The sequence below is a fragment of the Gobio gobio genome (genome assembly GCF_949357685.1).
Source record: "Gobio gobio genome assembly, chromosome: 24".
Taxonomy (NCBI): Eukaryota; Metazoa; Chordata; class Actinopteri; order Cypriniformes; family Gobionidae; genus Gobio; species Gobio gobio.
The window spans coordinates 5,936,658-5,962,496 of record NC_137120.1 but is presented as its reverse complement, the minus strand read 5'-3'; the positions used below and the strand labels follow the sequence as shown (position 1 = coordinate 5,962,496).

Genomic DNA, 25,839 nt, shown 5'->3' with positions numbered 1-25,839 from the left:
CCGACATGACGTGCTATAATTGTTGCAGCCATTAAGGTATTTATTTTTATATTTATGTTTAAATATTATAATGTGGGTTTTTTATGTCTATGTTGTCGATCTGTCTATGTCGATTATGAAAAGTGAACAGCATGAGATAGGACACATCATAAGATGAATGGAGTTGATCAGACATGATTCATTGACCACTTCATTAAGTTTTGTTCTTAAATTTAATCAATGTTTCATCAGCCAATTGGGGCATTCTGGGTTGAGCGAGCGGAGCTTAATTGGTCAGTATTATTAAATTGCAGACAAAGATTTTGGATAGCTTGGTGTGGTAGAGGGCCAAACATCATTTTCTTTCATAGGGCCCAAAATTGCTAGCGGCGTCCCTGCAAGTAACGTACACTATATTGACAAAAGTGTTAGGACATCCCTCCAGATCACTGAATTCAGGTGTTCCTCCGATCACTTCCACAGGTGTATAAATCAAGCACTAGGCAGACGCTTCTACAAACATCTGTGAAAGAATGGCTCACTCTCAGGAGCTCAGTTAACTCAAGCGTGATACAAAAAGAGTGTCAAAATTTTACCTTTAGGGGTACAACAGCTTGTCACTGGGGCAGTACTCTTAAAAGGACATCTTTGTAACTTTTTTACTCCTAAAAGGTGCATATCAGTACACATACATATACCTTAAGGTACTATTATGAACCTTTTTTTGGTAAAAAGGTACAAAGATGTCCTTTTAAGGGTACAGCCCCAGTGACAAGCTGTTGTACCCCGAAAGGTACAATTTTGAAAAAAAATTCTCTGTGTGATAGGTTACCACCTGTGCAATAAGTCCATTCCTGAAATTTCCTCACTGCTAAATATTCCACGCTCAACTGTTAGTGGTATTATAACAAAGTGGAAGCAATTGGGAACAACAGCAACTCAGCCACGTAAAATCACAGAGTGGGGTCAGCGCATGCTGAGGGTCACAGTGCGCAGAAGTCGGCAACTTTCTGCAGAGTCAATAAACCTCCAAACTTCCTGTGGCCTTCAGATGAGCTCAAGAACAGTGTGTAGAGCTTCATGGAATGGGTTTCCATGGCCGAGCAGCTCATCCAAGCCTTACATCACCAAGTGCAATGCAAAGCGTGGGATGCAGTGGGGTAATGCACGCCGCCACTGGACTCTAGAGCAGTGGAGACGTGTTCTCTGGAGTGACCATTCACGCTTCTCTGCCCGTATTTATCAAGCTTCTCAAAGTGCCATTTTAGTCTTAAGTGCTGAGAATTCATTTAAATTACTCCTAGTTTCAAACTTAAGTATAAAAGCAAGTTATCAAATTTCTTAAAGCTAAGAATCACTCTTACTCCCCCAGTTATTTAAGACAGCTCGAGAGGTCTCTCAAGTGGTTAGGAGTTGCCAGTAGGGGCTTGTGATGGCACTGAGGAGATAGAGATATGCGCAAATCTTTTTAGAAGAGGATTCATGTTTTTGAAATGTTTGACAATGAGCAGTTAATCAAATATTTGGTATCGTTTGGACAGAGCAGGCATCATCTTTGTCTGTGCTGGATAATGTTGGGCTGAACTTGCCTTTTATAACATTCCGCTGTTCAACTAATTCAGCAAGCAGTAGCGCTTCTTCCTCCCGCCAGTTCTGTTTTCTTTTGGAATCCATGGTGGCTGATTATATTAAAAAAATGTACGCTATATATCGGCAGGTCAGTTAATTAAAAAGACATGGTGGAAAACGTGTTCATCTTTCATTTCAGATGTGTATATTATAATTTATTTATTTATTCTTTGTTGTCAAATGTGTGTTGAATGTATACTCCTCTTAGGAATTTCACCATTCAATGTGAATTTGTCTGAGAATATTCTTAAATAAGGACATCTATTCAGTGATTGGTTCATGCCTATGACATCATCCAAAATCCTGTTTGTGGCACAGCAAAGTGTCGTGAATCAACTCTAAGACTGACACTTAAAATTTAGTCCTACACTTCACTTAAAGTATGATTGAGATGCTTGATAACTAACTTTTATGCACAGCTTTGAGCCAAGAATTTTTTTTACTCTTAAGTCAATTCTTAGCAGTGTTCTTGTGAGTAATTCTCAGACGCTTGATAAATACGGGCCCTGGTGTACAAGTCAGGGTTTGGCGACTGCCAGGAGAATGGTACTTGCCTGACTGCATTGTGCCAAGCAGTGTTGGGAGTAACGCGTTACAAAAGTAATGCATTACAGTAACATATAACGTTTTGCTGTAACACAGAAGTGTTAGGCATTACTAATCAAATTTTGGTACTTGTTCAGTAACGCTTGCGCTACAACACATTTTTAGCCCAAAATTTAATTGTTAAAAAAACGAGAAAAAAAACCCAACAAAAATCTGTATAACAAAAAAAAAATGATGTAGAGAATCACCTATGGTACCTTTAATGTTAGAGGGGAAAAAAGTAGGCCTAGTGTATTGTCTCATATGCCCACAAGAAGGCGCAAGCGAGCGCAATAAGCAAATATAAACCAAATCAAGTACAGCATCTTTTATTGAATGACATTCACTTTTTTTTCTTTTTTTTTTTTAATGTGCATTAACTTTTAAACAATTTTTCTTAAATAAATTATAATTCCATTAATGTGCATGCAAGGAAAATGAGGTAACAAAAGTGCATAAAATTGTGAAGGCTAAGTGTTTTGCTTAAAGTATCAAATATGGATATTTTCTTACAAAAACGCATTGCTTCGCTTTAGAAGGCCCTTTAACATCTGAAGCCTTAAGGCAGTGGTTCTCAACTCCAGTCCTGGGGACCCACTGCTCTGCACATTTTGTATGTCTACCTTATTTAAGGCACCTGATTCTGATCATCAGCTCGTTAGGAGAGAGCTCCATGAACTGAACTGAGAGTGTCAGATAAGAGAGACACAAAATCTGCAGAGCAGTGGGTCCCCAGGACTGGAGTTGAGAACCACTGCCTTAAGGTGACTTTAAGATGAGTAAATCATGAGGTAATTTTACATTTGGGTGAACTATATCCCTTTAACGAGGATGAACGAGAATTCATTGGAACTCACAAGTTATGGGAAGATTTCACTGCGTCATATTTACAAACCAGCTGCAACTGGTCATGTGAGGAACATCCTCCTGACATTTAAATCTACTTCGAAACGCGTTTCTCAGCAGGAATATGACTCCGAAGACGAATTTAATTCACCAATAAATACCATTGGGTATGAGGTCTCTTGTCAAATCAGTTAAAAGTACTCATGTAGTTAGAAAAGTGTGTTAATCGTCGCTGTCAGCGCGGATGTAACTTATTTAATACGAAACCGAGAGCTAAATGAAGGCTACTCGAAAGTCGAAAACGCAATGTAAAATCCCATTTTACTCACATATACACCCAAAAAAATGAGGACATCTGTTCATATTTTGTGCTTTTTGCTCGTGAAAGGTGAGTATTTAAAAAGCTTTCGAAAGACTTTCGCTTTCACTTTTTTAGCCCTTTCATTAGTTTAAGTGTTCATTGTAATCGAACTTAATATTTAGCCTACTTTATTGTTTATCGATTCACGAAGGCCTAATATTTACATAATTTATCTAACATCTGCTCACTGTATTAGCGTACGACCATTTCTCCCATAAACACTAGCATACTAGCCTTTTTTAACTGTATGAAGTCTCATTAACTTAGCGAACTCAATAACCTAATTTGGATTTGTTTAAAGTTGTCAGTCCCTCAGTCTGAGAAAGTTTACGTTGTTTTTGTTCTCAGGTGTGTTTGGTGATGAAATAAAGTCAGTGATGGAGGGAGATTCTGTCACGTTAGACACTGATCTTACTGAACTAAAGAAATATGAACACATACTGTGGACATTTGGACCTGACAGCACTCGGATAGCTCAAATAAACAACGTGGTCAATAAGATCTCCTTGTATAAGGATGTTCTTGATGGGAGATTCAGAGACAGACTGAAGCTGGACGATCAAACTGGATCTCTGACCATCACAAACATCACAACTGAACATGCTGGACTTTATGAACTACAGACCTTTGGCGGAAACGAGATCCCACCCAAGAAATTCAGTGTTATTGTTTATGGTGAGTGATTCTGTTGTTGAATTCTGATTGAGTTCAGTGCATTACATAACCATATTGAGTATACTACTAGTCACCCAAAGTCAGTCAACAGTAAAACATACATTTAGCCAGGCCACAATGCTAGTTGGTAACTTTCCCATGTTTCTATCACCCTATATCCTCTTGGAGACAAAGCCAGCTAGATGTACAGTGTCTGGTTTCTTTTGTAAAGGGTAAAATGAGATCTGTGTCACAACCTGGTATGTGTAATTTGCAGCCAGCGCGTGACCCAGAGAGACAAAATTAGTGGAAATTTTAGAGGTTTAGTACTCTCTTTTTTTTTATTTTATTTTTTATCAATATTACAGTTTCTTTCGTAGTTACTGAGACGATGACATGGATGCTGATAAATGGGTATGTGTTGAACTTAAAGACTTGTAGATGGTTATTATCGGTTTATTCTCTTGTTTCCAGCTCGTCTGCCTGTTCCTGTCATCAGCAGTAACTCTTCACAATGTTCATCATCATCCTCATATTGTTCATTGGTGTGTTCAGCGGTGAATGTGAGTCATGTGACTCTCTCCTGGTACAAAGGAAACAGTTTATTGTCCAGCATCAGTGTGTCTGATCTCAGCATCAGTCTCTCTCTACCTCTGGAGGTGGAATATCAGGATAAAAACACCTACAGCTGTGTGCTCAACAATCCCATCAGCCACCAGACTCAACATCTGGACATCACTCAACTCTGTCACACATGTGCAGGTACGGCAGCACGGCTGATATTAGCTGATTTGTTCAGTTCTAGATGCAAGTCAAACGTTTTTTATTTGTTAACTCTCTCTGTTCTACATAGTGGAGGTACCGAGTTCCGATAGAAAAGAGCGCTTACCCAGTCCTGTGGTGCTGATCTGTGGTGGTATTTTAATTACTCTACTAGTCTTGGCTGTAGTTGGGATATTCGGTATCTACTGGAAATTTAGAAAAACAAATCAACTGGGTAAGTTTACTCTCAGGTAATGGAGCAAGATGAGCTGTTTTGTGGCAGCATATAAAAAATGCAAAAATATTTAGTTTCTGTGGTTTGTGTTGAAACAGGTCAGACTCCTGGGCAAGAATCCATTGAGATGAGTAATGGTAAGACACTGTATTTTCTACATCCAGTATAGGGGTGGGCGATATGGCAAAATATCGGATCATGATTTTTTAACAGTCTTATCACGATTCTTTTTCATGTTGGTTTTAAGACTATTTTGCAAGTTACTACTGTGCAGTAAAAACTAGTATCTAACTATCTAATGTAAGACCTTCTCAAGCTTAATTGAAGCCAAGTAAACAATCAGAACAATGACAAGCAATAGAACAAATAAATACAAAAACAAAACAAAAATAAATTGTCCAGATAAGCCCATCTAACACAGGGGTGATTTTCCTGCAAAATAATGGCGTTTATTTGGAATTATTCAGCCTTTCATGAACAGGAAGAAACGAATGTACAAACGGGAATCTCATTGGCTGGCGCGCACCTATTACTGTGCCTGTTTTGATTTCAGCAAATCAGTTCGAATGAGCGCTGACAACGTGATTAATATTCATGAACCCAGAAGCTCATTATTCCTTAGTGCAGTTTATTTTTATTAATAGAAGAATTCGTGGTATTATTATCTAATCAACTCAAATTACTGAAGTTCTATCATTAAATTATTATTTTCAACTTTTTTGTAATCTGAAGACATTTTTGGGATAATTACTTTAGCTGTTTCTGCTATTTTTACCACTGTTTGCACCATGAGTGTATGAATAGATACAGAATCGGTTTACATGTAAAACTTTGATTTGATTTCATTGATTTGAATTATTATTGTTTGTATTGTGTGATGTTTTTGAGCACAGTTGCACTATTTAAACACTACCTGCACTTTTACAGAAGACAATTATATCTGCAACTTTTCCATTTCTGAAAAGGCTGGTGTGGAATTTTACATAAATATATATATATATATATATATATATATATATATATATATATATATATATATATATATATATATATATATATATATATATATATATATATATATATATATATATATATATATATCAGGGTTCCTACGGGGTTTGGAAAAGTATGGAATTTGATTTGAGTGATTTCCAGGTCTGGAAAAGTATTTGTTTCCAGACTATTGTCCCTATTTCATTTTCTAAATATAAAATTAAGAATTTCTAAATGTATATAATAAATATATACACAATCGTTTTTTTTCAATGAATGAAAAACTTGTAGCCTGGCAGTAAAGGTCAGACCTCTGCGTTCCTTCCTTTTCTCAGTTCAACAGTGGTTAACACAGCACTTCGTAGTTTGAGAAAGCATGGGTTTGAGGATAAAACAGAGTCGATAGTGGAGTTCTTAAAGGAATAGTACACCCAAAATGAAAATTTGTCATTTATTTACCCCCCATGTCTTTAAAAACCATAAGACTTTATTATATTAACATTTTTAATATTTTAAATCTGAGAGATTTCAGTCCCTTTATTAAAGGACTTGTTCACCCCAAAATGAAAATGTCCTAATCATTTACTCACTTGTACTCACATTTAATGACTTACTTTCTTCAGTGAAAGATAAATTAAAGGGGCTATATGCAACTTTTTCCCCAAAATAAACGTAACAATAGCCTTTTTATTTGACCATTTATGACTCAAACATCTCCTGATGAGCATACTGACACCTTGTCCGCTCACAGTGGGTGCACCTATAAGCCTGTATCCTATTTTACCTATTTTCTGTCGGGTCGTCTTTTCCCGCGCTGTCTTCGGATGTGACGTCACCACCGCTGCGAGAGCGAGCAGAAAATAAGAGCAGTTCTGTTTTTTGGCCACAGGTGTCAGTCGCGAGTTTAAATTTCAGAAAAACGCATATAGCCCCTTTAAGTTTTTGAGCAACCGAGTTGGTGCCATTTTGGATGGCATTGGGGTGAGTAAATGATTAGGACATTTTCATTTTGAGGTGAACTAATCCTTTAAATATCTTCATGTGTCCAAGATTTCCAAGATTAACAAAAGTCTTATTAGTTTAGAATGACATGAGGGTAAGTAAATTATGATAGAAATTAAATTTTTGGGTAAATTAATAACCCTTTAAAAAAATTGTGACTGATTTAGCATTTTGATCATTAAGGTCACAAAAGGCAATATTTTAATATAGGATTTCTAAATATTAGATAGCCTACATAGAGGTTTTGACTCCGAGTGTTACATACTTGTCGGTGCCGATGGCATTGTGGGTAAGTGCGTCGCCATGTAGTGCTGTTGTGCTTCGGGAGACCCAAGTTCGAGTCCTGCCTCATGGACTTTTCCCAATCCCGCCCCCCTCTCTCTCCCACCTTACTTCCTGTCTAGCTACTTTCCTATCCTAATAAAAGCCAAAAACGCCAATACTAAATCTTTAGAATGTAACACTTGTTAGCAGTTGAATTTGAAAACATTTTATCAGAACAAGTTAAATATGGTCGGAAAAATCTGTAGGAAGTCTGGAAATTCGAGTCTGGAAAAGTATGGAATTTTGAAATGAAAATTGTGTAGGAACCCTGATATATGTATTATAGGAGCCTATTTGATGACATGTACGTTTTACTGTAGGTCATTGTTTGTTTTTCTGAGAATCTCAAGAATGCATGCAGCTCTCACTTGTATCCAAAAACATGGGGAATGATACTACATTTATCGTCATTGATATCGTTATCGCAATAAATACTAGAAAATATCGGGATACATTTTTAAGTCCATATCGCCCATCCCTACTCAACACCTGTCCGGAAGTTTCTAGTATGCCTAATAAGACCTTGATTACCTCGTACAGGTGTGTTTAATTGGGGTTGGAGCTAAACTCTGCAGGACAGTGAAATGTAAATTGATTGAAACACAATTATTTGCTCAAAACAGTGCGAGTAATTTTCTCTTTACCTTTTGTTGTTTGATTAACATTAAGGACTAAAGACAATATTTAACATTGAGCGTTCGTGCTCTTATTCCAGTCTTTTAAAATGTGGACAAGTACACAACTCCATTACTTGAGTAAAAGTAAATACTATTGGTTAAATATTACTCCATTACAAGTGAAAGTTGTAAACATAGATTTTTACTTAAGTAAAAGTACAAAAGTACTTGCTTTTAAAAGTACTTAAGTATCAAAAGTAAAAGTAAACGCATTATTTTATTATCGTTGTATTGTTGAATGAATGCACGCTGTTCCGTCATGGTGGTTTAAGCCAGTCATGCTCCATCTGACATGCTAGCATATCTTGATCTCATTTAAATACTTGCTTAAAAGTTATCAAAGTCAAAATCATACTAGAAAAGAAAGGTTTCTACATTGTGTTTATTTGACAAGATAAAGTAAAACATATTTCTGAAAGGACTTCATTGACTAACTAACATCATTGTTGAACGTTATGCGTTAGCGCTGTATCCACAAGGCTATGGCAACTTGGTGGGTAAATCTATAAAAATCATTTGACCAACCATACTTCATACCAGTGTAAATTTTGACAGCAAATTTTGATTTAGTTTTAGTCAGTCTTTTGACTATAACATTTCAGGCATCTGAATTGTTTTAGTCTAGTTTTAATTGACTATAATAAGATTTGAGTAGATTCAATAGACTAAAATTCAGTACTTGTGGTCTGAGAGGCAGCTTTCTGTGTGCACTTTCATGTCGTCGCACTTTTTTAGACTTATCCACGTCTGCTCTTCTGAATTGTAACTTTTAAGTATGACCATGGTTGCGCGCACTGCGTCTGGGAACTGCCGCCTTCTATTTTGCCATCAATTGATTGGTGTTCAAAAAAATACTTGGAAATCATTGAACTTCATGTGATCCTACAAGAGTGATTACTGATAGGCTGTGGCTGTCTGCAAAAAACAAAACAAAAAAAAACAATCACGTTTCAATCAATCAAGAAAACAAATCATCCACTGACTTTCAAAGCGGCTACGACTTTCTACTTTGAGGGCCTTGATAGAAATGTAGTGGAGTAAAAAGTACGATATTTGTCTTTCAAGTGTAGTGAAGTAAAAGTCATAAGTTTTCAGAAAAAATACTACTCAAGGAAAGTACAGATACTCAAAAAGTGTTCTTAAGTACAGTACTCAAGTAAATGTACTTAGTTACTGTCCACCTCTGTATTTGAATGAATGAATGTGGTACGTGCCTTAAATAAAAAAAAATGTAATTAGTGCTCACACACTTCAGCATTGCGATCACTAGTTTAGACAAGCACTGATACCCTGTGGTGAAATAATCGTGTATGTTTAACAGATCAGCGTGGGTTGGATTAAAACATAATATTTAGTTGAGGAAAAATCTTTAGACAGTAATGATCAGTCAATGTCCAGATTCTTCTTGCAGACAAGCGTTTTAGATGGCATTTAGTCAACGAGGTGACTACAGCAAACTGAAAATATACATAACCGGAAATAAATTAGTTGGACTATTTCAAAACGGAAGTCCGTCACAAAGATCAGTGCAAGTAGTCCATTGAACTTTAACGGTTGATTATGACATAGTATGAGAACACAAGGATGCAAGATCGCTTAAACCGATCACCGAAAAATTTAAATTAGCCCATGATTTACTCACCCTCAAGTCATTCTAGGTATAGCCTAGATGACATTCTTCTTTCAGATGAATACAATCAGAGTAAAACTTTATAATGTAAAATAGCTAGATTCCGGTGGACCGCCTTCCGTATTCAACTTGCACAGAAAGTGTAACGCCTCTCGCAGTTCAAAATGCTTAGGCTACGTCTGACCTAACACACCAGTTATGATTTTTCTGTAAGTTGAATACGGAAGGCGGTCTGGCGGAAGCCAGATATTTGACTTTATAAAGTTTTAAATATGGATATTTTTCTTACACAAACCCATCGATTCTCTTCAGAAGGCCTTTATTAAGCCCCCTGAGCCGTGTGGAGCAGTTATATGATGGGTGGATGCACTTTTTTTTTGGCTTTTTATTTATTTATTTATTTTTGGGCTGCCATTTACTGCCATTATAAAGCTGGAAGAACCTGGAGATTTATAATATAAAAAATTGTTTTTTTAAATTATATAAAAATGTTGCCATTTCGGCAGTGGACCGGGGTCAGCATGGGTACCCTGACTGGTCTGCGGTTATGCCGCCCCATACGCAACAAACTGCGAAGCACTGTGTATTCTGACACCTTTCTATCAGAACCAGCATTAACTTCTTGAGTAATTTGAGCTCCAGTAGCTCGTCTGTTTGATCGGACCACACGGGCCAACCTTTGCTCTACAAGTGCATCAATGAGCCTCGACCGCCCATGACCCTGTCGCCGGTTCTCCACTGTTCCTTCCTTGGAGCACTTTTGATAGAGACTGACCACTGCAGACCGGGAACACCACACAAGAGCTGCAGTTTTGGAGATGCTCTGACCCAGTCGTCTAGCCGTCACAATCTGGCCCTTGTCAAACTCGCTCAAATCCTTATGCTTGCCCATTTTTCCTGCTTCTAACACATCAACTCTGAGGACAAAATGTTCACTTGCTGCCTAATATATCCCACCCACTAACAGGAGCCGTGATGAAGAGATAATCAGTGTTATTCACTTCACCTGTTATGTCTGGTCAGTGTATGTAGGAATATGTAATTTCTCCAAATAAAAGATCTCCAAAAATGGCCAAAAAGTTGCAGCAACAATGAGAAAGTCACTAAACTTGGTGACCCAATCCTCAAATTGGCAGCACAGTCTTCAAGATCGATCACGATACATGAATATGTTTGTTAGCATTATTATAGTACTTGTACTGAATGTTTACTCTCTGTCTAGGTTCTTCAGATGATCCTTTGGCTGAGTCAGACGTAATGAAGATCGTGTCAGTGACGTGTGGAGAGTCCGTCACTTTAAACACTGGTGTCACTGCAATACAGACATGTGATGTCCTACAGTGGAGGTTTGGAGAATTGAGGACAGATAGCACAAAACCATTTGAAGTCTTTGCCAGACTGAATGAACCAAACAGGTCCGATTGTAATGGTCATCATGATGAGGCATTCAAAAAGAGAATACAGCTGGATCAAAACACTGGATATCTCACAATCAATGACTTCAGACCTACAGACTTTGGCATTTATAAACTAAGTATCACCAGGAATGGAAAAAATGCGATCTCTAAGACATTTCTTGTCCAAGGTGAGTAGTTTATTCAACACTGAACAAGTTAAATGCCCTGAAATGACCAATTAATGCATTTCAACAGATTGAATAGGTGAATTTTCCTATAATGCATTAATAAATAATAATATTTAATAATCAAGTGCAAGAGACAATCATGTAACACAATTTTTAGATTGATGATTGATCATTTCAAGTAAAAAGTAATATTACAGTACAAAAAAAAAAGAATGTAGAATCGACCAAATATGAGCTAAATGTTTCAAACAATGATCTTTCAATATTGTTTTGCAGATTCCTCAGAAAATGGAGAGAATGAGCCAGAGGAGAAGAAATCATTGATGAATGGAGAGATCTCTCAAAGCACTTCTTTATAGCTATATCTACATTATAGTATTTTAAAATAAAACATCCCTGCTTTTATGAGCCTTTAAAACTGTTTGAAATGGCCGCCACATGCTGTTCACCTGTGAAAAGTAACATAACGGGTGGAATGGAATATGTTCCACTAACCGTGGTCTTGTTTGCATGTCGGGTATTTTTTAGTATTCGTTTTAATATTTAGTTCAGGGTTAAAGAACAAAACAGTGATGTTTGATCGTTTTCTGCCCTCTAGTGGACATTCTGAATGTTTGCTGTTTCAGACAGTTGTATAATGTGAATAAGAGACTGCTATTTTAGCCTGAAAGTCCAATTTCAGCCTCATTAACAACAACATATTAACTTTTTTATACAACTTTTTTATTTATTAAAAAAACCTTGTCTTATAAAGTTGTGTTGTATCTGTCAAGTAAACTGCAGAGGACCATGCAGGCTAAAACTTCTTATCCTGTCACTTCTTATTAATTGTATATAAATGGTAAGTATTGCTTTTTACTTAAGCTATACAAACGGGATTTTCAGTTTCATTCTTATAAAAAATTATAAAAATTGCATTACATTTTCCTCAAAGTTTGAACTGTGACCTATATCTCGCCTACACACTTTCTAAACACCATGATGTCAGTGATGTTCGCTGTGGTGTGGGACTTTTCTTGTGCTAGACGCTGATCTACTAGTATGTCCTGATTGACAGATCCCATATTGGGGAGTTCCAGTCAGTCAGTGAACTTACTTCCTTATTTTTTATCGTCTTGTTCGAACTGAAATAACTAACGTTTAGCGTTTCACTACTATAAACGCTACCTATTGATCTGAAGTCGGTGAATTATGATAAAGTCATCTGTAAAAGTGAAATTATGTTAATCGTCGCTGTCACCATAAGTTTGAGCTCGTTTAGAGAGATTGGACGAGTGAGATTCAACGGAACCGTTTAACAATTAATGGACAACTTATACTCACGTGTACAAAACTATGGAGATGTTTGTTTTGTTTTTCGTTCCTTTACTTGTGGATGGTGAGTAGCTACTTCACCTTACACTTTTTAGAAATGTCTAAAATTATGAATGGTCTAACGTTATCTCTCCCTCCCTCCTATTTTAGTAACATTTTCAATTAGTTATGTTTTGTGGAGCATGAATTAAAAATATTCTGTCCAATCACTGCATTAACATTAGTCAGTGAAGTTACCTGTGAACTCTCTTATGCTCATGTGTTGGGCGTAGTATTAAGTAACGCGAGGTACGTATCAGATCACTTTTTTGTAGTTGTAGTTGTAGTAAATTAACGCATTCATTTTAAATTTACAACAAAATATCTTTTAAAAACTGTTTTAAATAAGTAACTCTAAGTTACTTTGCTCCCCCATTTATTGACTGACATCTGTTGCCATGTTGTGTGAACTTGATGTTATTGTAGTTTTAGACTAAATGTGAGCATTAATTTGCTCACTTGCAAAAAACAGATTCAATATTCATCAAAAGGTATAAAAACAGTGAGATGCAAACTCAGAATATTACACAAACCTGAAATAATTAAATAGGCTAAGTCAAATTACACAAATATAGCGTTATGATAGGCTTTATGTATTTAAACTAACTTTATTAACCAATGTCTGTGTCGCTGATCATTGATGAAACAATTCGACCATAAAAATAGTGTCGGTACCAAATTTTTAATACCGAATTTTTAAAAACTTGACGATACCAGCATTGCCCTCTAGCATTTTGAATGTGGCTGAACGGATTCTTAAACACATCTGATTGGCCACTGTGTTCACACGCTCAACGCATATGTCTGTGATTGGCCATTGTGTTCACACGTTCAACGTATATGTCTGTGATTGGTTAAAATGATCAACGCTCTTCACCGAGCGATTACACGATACACAAGGGAGCATTTTAAAGCAGGCTTCTTTCAGTGGATCTCTAATATACATATCAGAGATTAAAAAAAAAATTACTGTAGCACGCAACTTTCTACAACACTGCTCATGACCACCTTTCATTTTGTTGTTCCTGTTTTCACAAAATATCCTGAAAGACTTGAAACGTGGTCTTGAACTTGTGAAGATTTAAATAGGACTAGAAGTAGAAAACAGAACAGAAAACCTAAACTTTTTACTCACCCTTAAGGGATAGTTCACCCAAAAATGAAAATTAACCCATGATTTATTCACCCTCAAGTCATCCTAGGTGTATATGACATTCTTCTTTCAGATTAATACAATCAGAGTTATATTAAAAATGTACTGGCTAATCCAAGCATCATAATAGCAGTGAATGGCAAAAATTCAATAAAACTGCTCCACATGGCTCCGGGGGTTAATAAAGGCCTTCTGAAGCGAAGCCATGCATTTGAGTAAGAAAACTATCCATATTTAACACGTTATAAAGTAAAATAACTAGTTTCCACCAGACCACCTTCCATATTCCACTTACAGAAAACTTACTTCAGTTAAAGGTTCGATTTTTGGGAATTTTTTGAAGGAAAGATCAAAAGGTTCAACAATGCAGATTTATTTTTACAGCCATCTTTGATCATATTTACCAAGGGGGGCAATAATTCTGACCTCAACTGTGAATCTCTGAAACTGTCTCTGTTGTGCAGGAGTGTTTGGCGTTACAGGTGAAATAAAGTCAGTGATGGAGGGAGATTCTGTCACGTTACACACTGATCTTACTGAACTACGGAAATATGAACGCATACTGTGGACATTTGGACCTGACAGCACTCGGATAGCTCAAATAAACAACGTGGTCAATAAGATCTCCTTGTATAAGGATGTTCTTGATGGGAGATTCAGAGACAGACTGAAGCTGGACGATCAAACTGGATCTCTGACCATCACAAACATCACAACTGAACACAGGGGCGTTTATGAACTACAGACCTTTGGCGGAAAAGAGATCCCATCCAAGAAATTCAGTGTTATTGTTTATGGTGAGTGATTCTGTTGAGGCATCAGGTTTGATTTCTTTGCATTGAAGTATGGATGGATTATAGACTTTATTCTCTTATGTTTTCCAGCTCGTCTGCCTGTTCCTCTCATCAGCAGTAACTCTTCACAATGTTCATCCTCATATTGTTCATTGGTGTGTTCAGCGGTGAATGTGAGTCATGTGACTCTCTCCTGGTACAAAGGAAACAGTTTATTGTCCAGCATCAGTGTGTCTGATCTCAGCATCAGTCTCTCTCTACCTCTGGAGGTGGAATATCAGGATAAAAACACCTACAGCTGTGTGCTGAACAATCCCATCAGCCACCAGACTCAACATCTGGACATCACTCAACTCTGTCACACATGTGCAGGTACAGCAGCGCTGATTTAATCAATATGTTGGTCATATTCAGGTACGTCAACAGCAAGTTTTAGCAGTTCCAATACTGACACGGTCTCTCTCTTTCCACTGTAGCGGCAGGTTTGTCTGCAGGCCATATAGCGCTACTTTGCGTTTGTGCGCTGGCTGTGGCTGCGGTTTTGTGTGGTATTTACTATTACCGTGAACGCAAGACGTCTAAATGTACAAATCATGGTGGTACGTGTTAACTAGAGCTGAAAGCTTTATTGTGCAAAATATAAGGTTACATTTTCTTCTGCGTTCTTGTTCGTATACATTCACATACAAGACATTGTTCATTTTTCACAGGTGGGGAAACCTCATATAATGAGGACAGATATTCAAAAAACGGTGAGTTACTGTAAACTGTGTGTACTTTGTTTGAAAGTTACTATGTCAAAAGGTGTGACTTAATTAATTTTGTGATATTGGTTAAACAGGTGAAGTTCCTTTGTTAGCTGTGGAGACAGACGGTAAGATATCATGTTGTAATATTGCAGGTTATTGTGAAGTAAATGTACACCGATCAGGCATAACATTATGAAGTGAATAACTAGGGATGAAACGGTATGGAAATTTAACATCACGATTATAGTGACCCAAATTATCACGGTTATCAATATTATCACGGTTTTGTTCAAATGAGATGAAAGTGTTCAAAAAGAACAGATGCACACACTTAAAACATTTCAACAAGTTTTATGTTTGAAAATCAACAAACAACAAATAAATCAAGCAGCTCTATGCACTTTTTTAAGATAGATTCTGTTCAGTGGGATTTCCTTCCTTATAATGGCCGTCGTCAATAGCAATGCACAACGCATAAATAATAATAATTTGTCGTAAATATAATCTCTAATATTATCTCTGTAAATATATTCAAGCAATATTCTCATCAGTGTTCAGCAATGATGCATTTTAATCTAGCATATTATTGTGTAAGAGCCCAAACAGTAGGCCTATCCTAGTGAAATATGCATATTTCCATATGATTTGACAGTTTATTTTATTAAATATCAAAAGGTGTGTATCATACCTGACACCTAAATGATCACTTTACAGTCAGTTTTATGACTGTCATTCTCTTCAAATGCTATTGAAGTCAGAAATGTGTATAACGTTACCAATGTTGTATGTAACTTTACAGATGGTCCCTAAATTCGCCAGCGTTATGCCAGTCATATCAGATGCGCTGTGGTTCTGCTGTGTTTGTTTGAAACTATTTTCACTGCTGAAATAGAACAAAAACAGTCGACCACTGTATGATGAGTGAATCTCCTGCATACATCGCACATTTATCTGCTTTGAGTGTAGATTTCAGCGAGTGAGAGCGGCGCACGCTCTGGACAAAACTCTGGCTGATCTGAACGCCTCTGATTATGAGACGACATCGCTTTCATAAACTCAATAGAAACACGTGTAAGTGGTTACAATGCGCAACGCGATTATAACAGATGGCTTTTGAGAAGACTATAATAAGTTCAACTGCCAAAATAGTGTGCAATAGTGTGCAGCCGAAATAACGTTACACCAGCAAATGGCGGTTGTTAATGTCAAGCCCTGATTATTATCCCTTAAATGTCACCCTAGTCTTGACTGAATTTGTTTGTTCGCTTCACGTTATTATTTCCTAGACGTAGTTTTGGTATTGAGGTCAAAGTCCACTTGCCTTGCGGTCGTAGTTTTGAAGTGTTCCCCCTATTACAGCGACTTTCTTCTGGCATGTTCTGCAGACAGGTGACCATCTTGGATTAAGTTTCCCTCAGGACTTTTGTAAAAGCCAAAATATGACCACACCTCAGATTTGGTCCATTTAGAGGCTGAACAATCTCCAGAGTGCTGTCACTGCCTTCTTCCATTTCTTCTCATTCAAAAGCAGACTGACGCTGACTGGACAAGATTTACCGCGAGTTTTCACAATCGTGATAATCACACGCGGTTTTAATGATAATGAAATTTTATACAATATTACTAACCGTCACTAAATTTTATCGTGGTTTATCGTGAAACCGGTAATCGTTTCATCCCTATGAATAACACTGATTATCTCTTGAGCACCTGTTAGTGGGCGGGTGAACATTTTGTCCTCAGAGTTGATGTGTTAGAAGCAGGAAAAATGGGCAAGCGTAAGGATTTGAGCGAGTTTGACAAGGGCCAGATTGTAACGGCTAGACGACTGGGTCAGAGCATCTCCAAAACTGCAGCTCTTGTGTGTTGTTCCCGGTCTGCAGTGGTCAGTCTCTATCAAAAGTGCTCCAAGGAAGGAACAGTGGAGAACCGGCGACAGGATCATGTGCGGTCGAGGCTCATTGATGCACGTGGGGAGCAAAGGCTGGCCCGTGTGGTCCGACCAAACAGACGAGCTACTGGAGCTCAAATTACTCAAGAAGTTAATGCTGGTTCTGATAGAAAGGTGTCAGAATACACAGAGCATCTCAGTTTGTTGCGTATGGGGCGGCATAGCCGCTGACCAGTCAGGATGCCCATGCTGACCCCTGTCAACCGCCGAAAACGCCAACAGGGGCACATGAGCATCAGATTCCACACCTTCAGGGGTCTAGTGGAGTCCATGCCTTGATGGGTCAGGGCTGTTTTGGCAGTAAAATGGGGACCAACATGTTACGCCTGATCTGTGTTTTTGTTCAGCATATGGGGCATGTTGTCATGAAGCTGATTAACTCAGAAACAGCATAAAATAGAAACTGGCTGGATATATCCCATCTAAAAAAAAGTGTGTTCTTGGTTATGCAAACATTAGAGAAAACATTAAGGGAACATCCCATTTTAGGATTTTGCAATCAGTATGGGAATGTTAAGAGAACCTTGCCAGAGCGTTAGCTAAAGTTCTGAAAATGTCCGCTGTTAGCTGGGTATGCCTAAAAGAGTATTATAAGGTGAGGCTGAACAGATAACAGGTTTATGGATTATCCTCAGGTGAAGGGTGTGACTGAGAGAGGTATGGAGCATAGATTGTAGGAAAGCACATGGGAACTCCAAAACTTTTCACTCAAACACAAACTCTCCCTCCCTCTCTCTCTCTCTCTCTCTCTCTCTCTCTCTCTCTCTCTCGCAAAATGTCACTTTTTTGAGAATGAGCCATTACTATGTATATATACACTCACCTTAAGGATTATTAGGAACACCTGCTCAATTTCTCATTTATGGCAGTTGCTTCAATGCATTTAGGGGTGTGGTCCTGGTCAAGACAATCTCCTTAACTCCAAACTGAATGTCAGAATGGGAAAGAAAGGTGATTTAAGCAATTTTGAGCGTGGCATGGTTGTTGGTGCCAGACGGGCCGGTCTGAGTATTTCACAATCTGCTCAGTTACTGGGATTTTCACGCACAACCAGTTCTAGGGTTTACAAAGAATGGTGTGGAAAGGGAAAAACATCCAGTATGCGGCAGTCCTGTGGGCGAAAATGCCTTGTTGATGCTAGAGGTCAGAGTAGAATGGGCCGACTGATTCAAGCTGATAGAAGAGCAACTTTGACTGAAATAACCACTCGTTACAACCGAGGTATGCAGCAGAGCATTTGTGAAGCCACAACACGCACAACCTTGAGGCGGATGGGCTACAACAGCAGAAGACCCCACCGGGTACCACTCATCTCCACTACAAATAGGAAAAAGAGGCTACAATTTGCACGAGCTCACCAAAATTGGACAGTTGAAGACTGGAAAAATGTTGCCTGGTCTGATGAGTCTGGATTTCTGTTGAGACATTCAGATGGTAGAGTCAGAATTTGGCGTAAACAGAATGAGAACATGGATCCATCATGCCTTGTTACCACTGTGCAGGCTGGTGGTGGTGGTGTAATGGTGTGGGGGATGTTTTCTTGGCACACTTTAGGCCCCTTAGTGCCAATTGGGCATCGTTTAAATGCCACGGCCTACCTGAGCATTGTTTCTGACCATGTCCATCCCTTTATGAGCACCATGTCCCCATCCTCTGATGGCTACTTCCAGCAGGATAATGCACCGTCACAAAGCTCGAATTATTTCAAATTGGTTTCTTGAACATGATAATGAGTTCACTGGACTAAAATGGCCCCCACAGTCACCAGATCTCAACCCAATAGAGCATCTTTGGGATGTGGTGGAACGGGAGCTTCGTGCCCTGGATGTGCATCCCACAAATCTCCATCAACTGCAAGATGCTATCCTATCAATATGGGCCAACATTTCTAAAGAATGCTTTCAGTACCTTGTTGAATCAATGCCATGTAGAATTAAGGCAGTTCTGAAGGCGAAAGGGGGTCAAACACAGTATTAGTATGGTGTTCCTAATAATCCTTTAGGTGAGTGTATATCATGTATCTTCTGCAAAATTAGTCTGTTATCGATTTTTTTTTTTTCATCTGAAACATGCTGCAATTTATATTCTCATATAAGGGATATTGTACATCCAGTCGGTTGTTATTGAAGAATAAATTTTTTCAACCAAAATGCTGGGTTGAGACTGTTGGGCAAGAATGCTGGGTTGATTTAACCCAATTTGTAATTTAGTCAATCTGTGTGTGTAAAAGTGATTTCATAATGTCCATGTTTTCTGGGTTTAATTTCAAACCCATTTTGGGTTAATTTTAACCCAGCAATGGACAACCCAGTGCTGGGTAACCCAGCATTTTTTATAGTATAGACATCTAATATAAAGTGTGACCCAATTTTGACCCAGTGCAACTTGACAGTGGTACAGCGGTTCATACTGAAGCTCTGTGTGTCTGTGTTTTTGTGTATTTACAACAGAATAACAGTTGTGTTTGTTTTCACCAGGCGGGGACACGTCTAATCATCAGGAGAGATATTCACAAAACGGTAAGTTACTATTTTATAACTGAGAGGATTCATTTGCCTGTACCTTGTATACATCAAACACCATTACAAAGGACGTAGATCTACATTTATTCGTTTTTATTGATGCTTTTATCCAAAGAAATGCTCCATTGCACAACTATCCAATTGCTCAGAAAGGACAACCTAGTGAAGATGCCTGGAGAGATCCGTCTGTGAGGTTCAGGATGGAGTTTGATAGTGTTGAAGGCTGCATGGAAATGGATACAGGGCTTCATTAGTGGAGAGCGAGGTCCTTCTATGAGAGGGAAAAAGTGTTTAGTGTTGGTTTTTAGCAGAGGGGTTAGAACAGCACCCGAAATGGTGTGTTATCGTGAGGCACTTTTGTGAAAACTACAGATTATATTTTTGCATTCTTGTAAGGGTAGGTTTATCACTGAAAATTGTATCGTAGTATGTCTACTCTTTAATCCGCGTTATGGAAAACAATGGCAACAGCATTATTACCTGTACGGGACGTCGCTTTGCTTCAGGTGGAACAATTTTCCCCCTTCGTTTGGCCTAAAACACTGTGTTTGTGGTCATCCAGTCAACGCTGACTACAAACAGTAGTTTTCAGTCATGCCGTTCTCTCTGTATTTACGATTCTTTGCAGTCTTTTGTTACTGCTTACAATGTATGGATCCTTTACTGGAACAGAAAGTATTTCACTCCCGCTAATTTTTGCACGCAATACAAGTTGACACCATTATAAAAGTTTGCTAAGAGGCATTTTCTACTAAAGGCCAAAGTATACTTCACTTTTTACGCGTACATGAGGATCAGCGTACAGTGCGCGTGACGCGACTTTCGTCATCAGAAGAGTAGCCTATGCGCATACTGAAAGCGAACCGTCTGATTTCTTTTGTACACCAGTTATCACACAGAGAGGAGAGTGGTGTATTCAGCAGATATTATGAATAATAAAACCTGTTTGTTGGGAGTTGTGGGAGAAAGGGTGTTGCCGTGTCCTCTGGGCAAATCCAGGTTTAAGACCCAGGAATGCTTTGACAACTGACTGCCATTTCCACATTCCCACACACAGAGAGCAATGAGAAGAGGCAAAGAGACTGCTTGTTGGATCATGTTGTACAGCACAGTGCTGTGACCGTTGGCCGCCATTTCAAATTTTCTAAAAAAAAAATAAATTAAAAAAAACCTAGAACTCCTCCTAGGCTGTTTTGTTTTTTTGTTGTTGATGGTTTCCAATATGAGCCAATGGGGGAGTTTGGCCCATGATGAATACGAGTGAACGCAAAGTTTCTCGGGGGAACATAAAGGTTTTACGAGTGAACGTAAAGGTTTTACGAGTGAATGTAAAGTTTCTCGGGGGAACGTAAAGGTTTTGCGAGTGAATGTAAAGTTTCTCGGGGGAACGTAAAGGTTTTACAAGCGAACGCAAAGTTTCTCGGGGGAATGTAAAGGTTTTACAAGCAAACGCAAAGTTTCTCGGGGGAACGTAAAAGTTTTACGAGTGAACGTAAAGTTTCTCATGGGAATGTAAAGGTTTTACGAGTGAATGTAAAGTTTCTCGGTGGAACGTAAAGGTTTTACAAGCGAACGCAAAGTTTCTTGGGGGAATGTAAAGGTTTTACAAGCAAACGCAAAGTTTCTCGGGGGAACGTAAAAGTTTTACGAGTGAACGTAAAGTTTCTCATGGGAATGTAAAGGTTTTACGAGTGAACGTAAAGGTTTTACGAGTGAATGTAAAGTTTCTCGGGGGAACGTAAAGTTTCTCGGGGGAACGTAAAGGTTTTACAAGCAAACTCAAAGTTTCTCGGGGGAACGTAAAAGTTTTTCAAGCGAACGCAAAGTTTCTCGGGGGAACGCAAAGGTTTTACAAGTGAACGCAAAGTTTCTCGGGGGAACGCAAAGGTTTTACAAGCGAACGCAAAGATTCTCAGGGGGAACGCAAAGGTTTTGCGAATGAACGCAAAGTTTCTCAGGGAGAACGTAAAGGTTTTACAAGCGAACGCAAAGTTTCTCGGGGGAACGTAAAGGTTTTGCGAACGAACGCAAAGTTTCTCAGGGAGAACGTAAAAGTTTTACAAGTGAACGCAAAGTTTCTCGGGGGAATGCAAATGTTTTGCGAACGAACGCAAAGTTTCTCGGGGGAACGCAAAGGTTTTACAAGTGAACGCAAAGTTTCTCGGGGGAACGCAAAGGTTTTACAAGCAAACGCAAAGATTCTCAGGGGGAATGTAAAGGTTTCACAAGCGAACGCAAAGTTTCTCGGGGGAACGCAAAGGTTTTACAAGCGAACGCAAAGTTTCTCGGGGGAACGTAAAGGTTTTGCGAACGAACGCAAAGTTTCTCAGGGAGAACGTAAAAGTTTTACAAGTGAACGCAAAGTTTCTCGGGGGAATGCAAATGTTTTGCGAACGAACGCAAAGTTTCTCGGGGGAACGCAAAGGTTTTACAAGTGAACGCAAAGTTTCTCAGGGGGAATGTAAAGGTTTCACAAGCGAACGCAAAGTTTCTCGGGGGAACGCAAAGGTTTTACAAGCGAACGCAAAGTTTCTCGGGGGAACGTAAAGGTTTTACAAGCGAACGCAAAGTTTCTGGGGGGAACGTAAAGGTTTTGCGAATGAACGCAAATTTTCCTTGGAGAACGCAAAGATTCCTTGGAAACTGGCTCAAAGTTTCAGTAAATAAATTGTTGGTGCAACCGGTGTGTTTTTTTCCCCTATGTTTATTTTTATTTTTTTCTGTGCAGAAAAACAAATTAAACGCTGTCATGTTTTCTTGCATTCTGATGGTGTTTGGGGACACAATTGTGGTTCAATCTCCCTTTTAAAAAAACTGTTTCTGTTTGTTCTCCAGGTATGTTTGTTAAGGAAGATAAAATCACATCAGTTCAAGTGATGGAGGGACAACCTGTCACGCTACACAATGATGATACTGAAATACAGGACATGGATATGATATGGTGGAAGTTTGCCAATTTCAAAGAAAGCAATTGTGCTAAATTTGTTGTCATCGCCACACTGAGTAAAACAAACAATGAGGAAGACCCATATAATAGAACAATTCTACAATTCAAAGACAGTTTGAAACTGGACCAAAATACTGGATCTCTCACCATCACAAAAATCACACCTAAACATTACGGACATTATAAACTACACATCACCAGCAAGGGACAGATGATCGTTCATACGTTCAATGTTCTTGCTCATGTGAGTAGGTCAAGTCTTTCAAAGTAATATTTGTCTTCGTAAGATGAAAACTATTTTAAAAAGACAGATCATAAAATAAAGCAAGTTTTATGTTCTTTGTATATATTTTTTGAAACCCAGAAATAAGTCATGAGTGTCATATTTCACTGTAGTGAGAAGACCAATTGCATTTTTAGATTGGAACGATGGGAACATTCAAACACTATTTTTACTTCTGCTTCTTTATTTTCTTACAGTTTAGAGAGCAGATCCCAGCCCTTCCCCAGAGAAGACAGACCTGCCCTTGATTACTCTGATGACCATCCAGTATATAAACACTGAAATATCCTCCACATTTCAATTCCACTGACGAAAACAAGAAACATGTTTCTATTTGTTTTTCAACCACCTAACATCCCTAATGTCAAAATACCTTAACGACAAAGGTAAAGTTGAGAGTTCTGTAAAGCTGACATAAAATGTATGTTTTGTCACACCACACCTATTTGTCAGGAGAAAGGAGCTATTAACTGTAAACACAACAGTATTTTAATACTGCTATTAAAACTATTATGACTATTACTACTATTCAACTTTTTGTTAGTTTTTTTATTTAGAGTATTTAAAAGGGTTATGACATGAGACATCAAATGTGCCTTGATATTTTGACATATTAGAGGTCTCGTCATGGCTTAAAATGGCCTCCTCATTATAAAGAAAGCATTTCAATCTATCTTCAAAAATGGCTCATTTTGATATTACGGGATCTGTTACGTCACACTGGCTAAACCATTTGCATATGACCGCCTCCAGAGCAAAACATCAACCAATAGTTATACATCATCTCACCATAGGCCCCGCCCACTGGCGCTTAACGGCTGACATTTGCCTAAACTGCAAGCGAGTGTCAAAAGCAACTAGAGCCCGTCTTTATTACACTGGATAGAGTATACAGATGTGCGTTCAGTTGAGTCTGTTGAAAACAGGACGAATGGAAGAGTGAAAGAACGTTTGTTTTGACGCTTCTCGAAACAGCTGGTTTACATTTACATTTATGCTTTTTATCCAAAGCGACTTACAACTTGGGGGTACAATAAGCGATTGGTCATGAAGAGTCAAGTGAGCGCAACAAGTGCCTGAAATACTGAGTCCGTGTACATTTCTCAGTGTAGCACAGGCTAGAGTAGGGAGGGGAAAGGGAAGAAAGAGGACTTTTTTTTTTTAAGAGGTCAAGTGCTCACGGAAGAGATGAGTTTTTAGTTGACTTTTGAATGTTGTCAACGAATCAGCGTTTCGGATGGCGGTGGGAAGATCGTTCCACCAGTTGGGAACGTTGAATGAAAATGTTCTGGAAAGGGATTTTTTGCCTCTCTGTGATGGTATCACAAGCCAAGTTTGCGTCTATTTATAGACTTCAAAAGGATCACAAAGTGTCATAAACAAGTGGATGGTTAATTTTATTGCCGTCACATCGGAGGATTGTATGTTTGTTTGGAGCATTTTGTTTTGTAAACGAGGCACAGTGTAATGGAGAGTTCGAGTTCACAGATGAAGCTCCAACAATCTGACAGCAGCTGCATCACAAACCGTATGTAAATGATTTCATAATTCTGTGTCTGTAAATTACGGGTTTATATGGATAACGTTTTCAAAATACTTTTGTGCAATAGCCCATTTGATTAAATAGGTTTTTTTTTTCCATCAAAAATTTGTCTAAATTGTTGGCTAAATATAAAAACTGGACTGGATCAAAACAAAAAGTGATGAAAAATGAATAAACTGCATTATATGTATATCATACTTGTGTGTGTGTGTGTGTGTGTGTGTATTATATATATATATATATATATAATTTATATATTAGGGCCGTCAATCAATTAAAAATTATAATCTAATTAATTACTCTGTGATTAATTAATCTAAATTAATCGCATACATAATTTTTAATGTGAAAGTATTTTAAATATTTCAATTCAAATGAATCAATGAATAATCAGCATTGTGACATTAAAGTTCAAAAACTCTTTTATTATTTTCACTGTTCAAATATTGGCCATAACAATAAACAATATGACCTAATATGCTGAGGAAATAAAAGTGCTTCAGGAAGAAGATTTTTTTCCACTGTACATACAATCAGGGCTTGACATTAACTTTTTTCCTCACCAGCCACTGTGGCACTGGCTAGTGGTTTTCCAAAGTTACTAGCCACTCAGCATTTTCACTGGCCACAATTTTGCTGCTTGGAAATGACATTTTATATGATTAAAGTTGAATTTGGCCTGCTTAAATTACTTGATGTTGAGTCATTTTACTTGATTTAGAAGATTTAAAACCCTTTCAAACTTTCAATGCAGAGTGACCACTCAAATCAAGACTACATTGTATATCAGCTGGTATGTGCAGGTGGGCCAGGGGTGGGCAATATGGCTAATATGAGAAATTTTATATAGGCTAAATAAAAGAACAAAGAAGCAAATTACAAAAACAATAGTACATTTCTTAAAAAAGATACAGATACAGTAGGTTTATTTATACATTTATTTAACATCTGTAGTTGTTTGATTAACATTAATGACATGCGGGTATTCATTTGGGCTGCTAAATGCATGGACGTTGTAAACGAGTATGAATATGTGGCCCCTTTAAGAGTGTGCGCTTCCTGTTGAACTTTTGCGAACATTTAGTTATTTTGTTTTATTAAGTAACGCTGTGGACGGAATGGAGTTTGTGACGGACTCTTGTGGGAGTTTCGCAGGGAATAAAGTGCAAGCTGTCTAATGTCAATCGCCTCTGTGTTAGTTTGCATCAACTCCAGTTACGTTAAGTGAGCTATCCCTATTTTAATTCGGACACAGCGCGTTAAAACCAAGCGGCAACCTCCC

The 25,839-nt window shown here is 38.1% G+C and overlaps 2 protein-coding genes across 3 annotated transcripts; both read left to right on the top strand.

Moving 5' to 3' along the window:
- The first annotated feature begins 2,868 nt into the window (after nucleotides 1-2,868).
- On the top strand, nucleotides 2,869-12,012 carry LOC307120769 (uncharacterized protein). Of its 2 annotated transcripts, none has more exons than XM_079807943.1 (7): nucleotides 2,869-2,984; nucleotides 3,749-4,075; nucleotides 4,529-4,816; nucleotides 4,908-5,051; nucleotides 5,150-5,188; nucleotides 10,900-11,262; nucleotides 11,539-12,012. In XM_079807943.1, exons 2-7 carry the CDS (start codon nucleotides 3,778-3,780, stop codon nucleotides 11,619-11,621), a joined length of 1,215 nt encoding a protein of 404 aa, XP_079664069.1. In that variant the 5' UTR covers nucleotides 2,869-2,984; nucleotides 3,749-3,777; the 3' UTR covers nucleotides 11,622-12,012. The 2 variants fall into 2 exon arrangements, with proteins under 2 accessions (XP_079664069.1, XP_079664068.1); XM_079807942.1 differs by lacking the exon at nucleotides 2,869-2,984 and adding an exon at nucleotides 3,072-3,427.
- A 231-nt stretch (nucleotides 12,013-12,243) lies between these two features.
- LOC307120923 (uncharacterized protein) lies at nucleotides 12,244-24,752 on the top strand. Its single transcript, XM_079808200.1, has 9 exons — nucleotides 12,244-12,640; nucleotides 14,233-14,565; nucleotides 14,653-14,934; nucleotides 15,039-15,161; nucleotides 15,273-15,314; nucleotides 15,404-15,436; nucleotides 19,740-19,781; nucleotides 22,620-22,975; nucleotides 23,212-24,752. The coding sequence occupies exons 1-9, from the start codon at nucleotides 12,598-12,600 to the stop codon at nucleotides 23,260-23,262; spliced, it is 1,305 nt and encodes a 434-aa protein (XP_079664326.1). The 5' UTR covers nucleotides 12,244-12,597; the 3' UTR covers nucleotides 23,263-24,752.
- The last annotated feature ends 1,087 nt before the right edge of the window (nucleotides 24,753-25,839 follow it).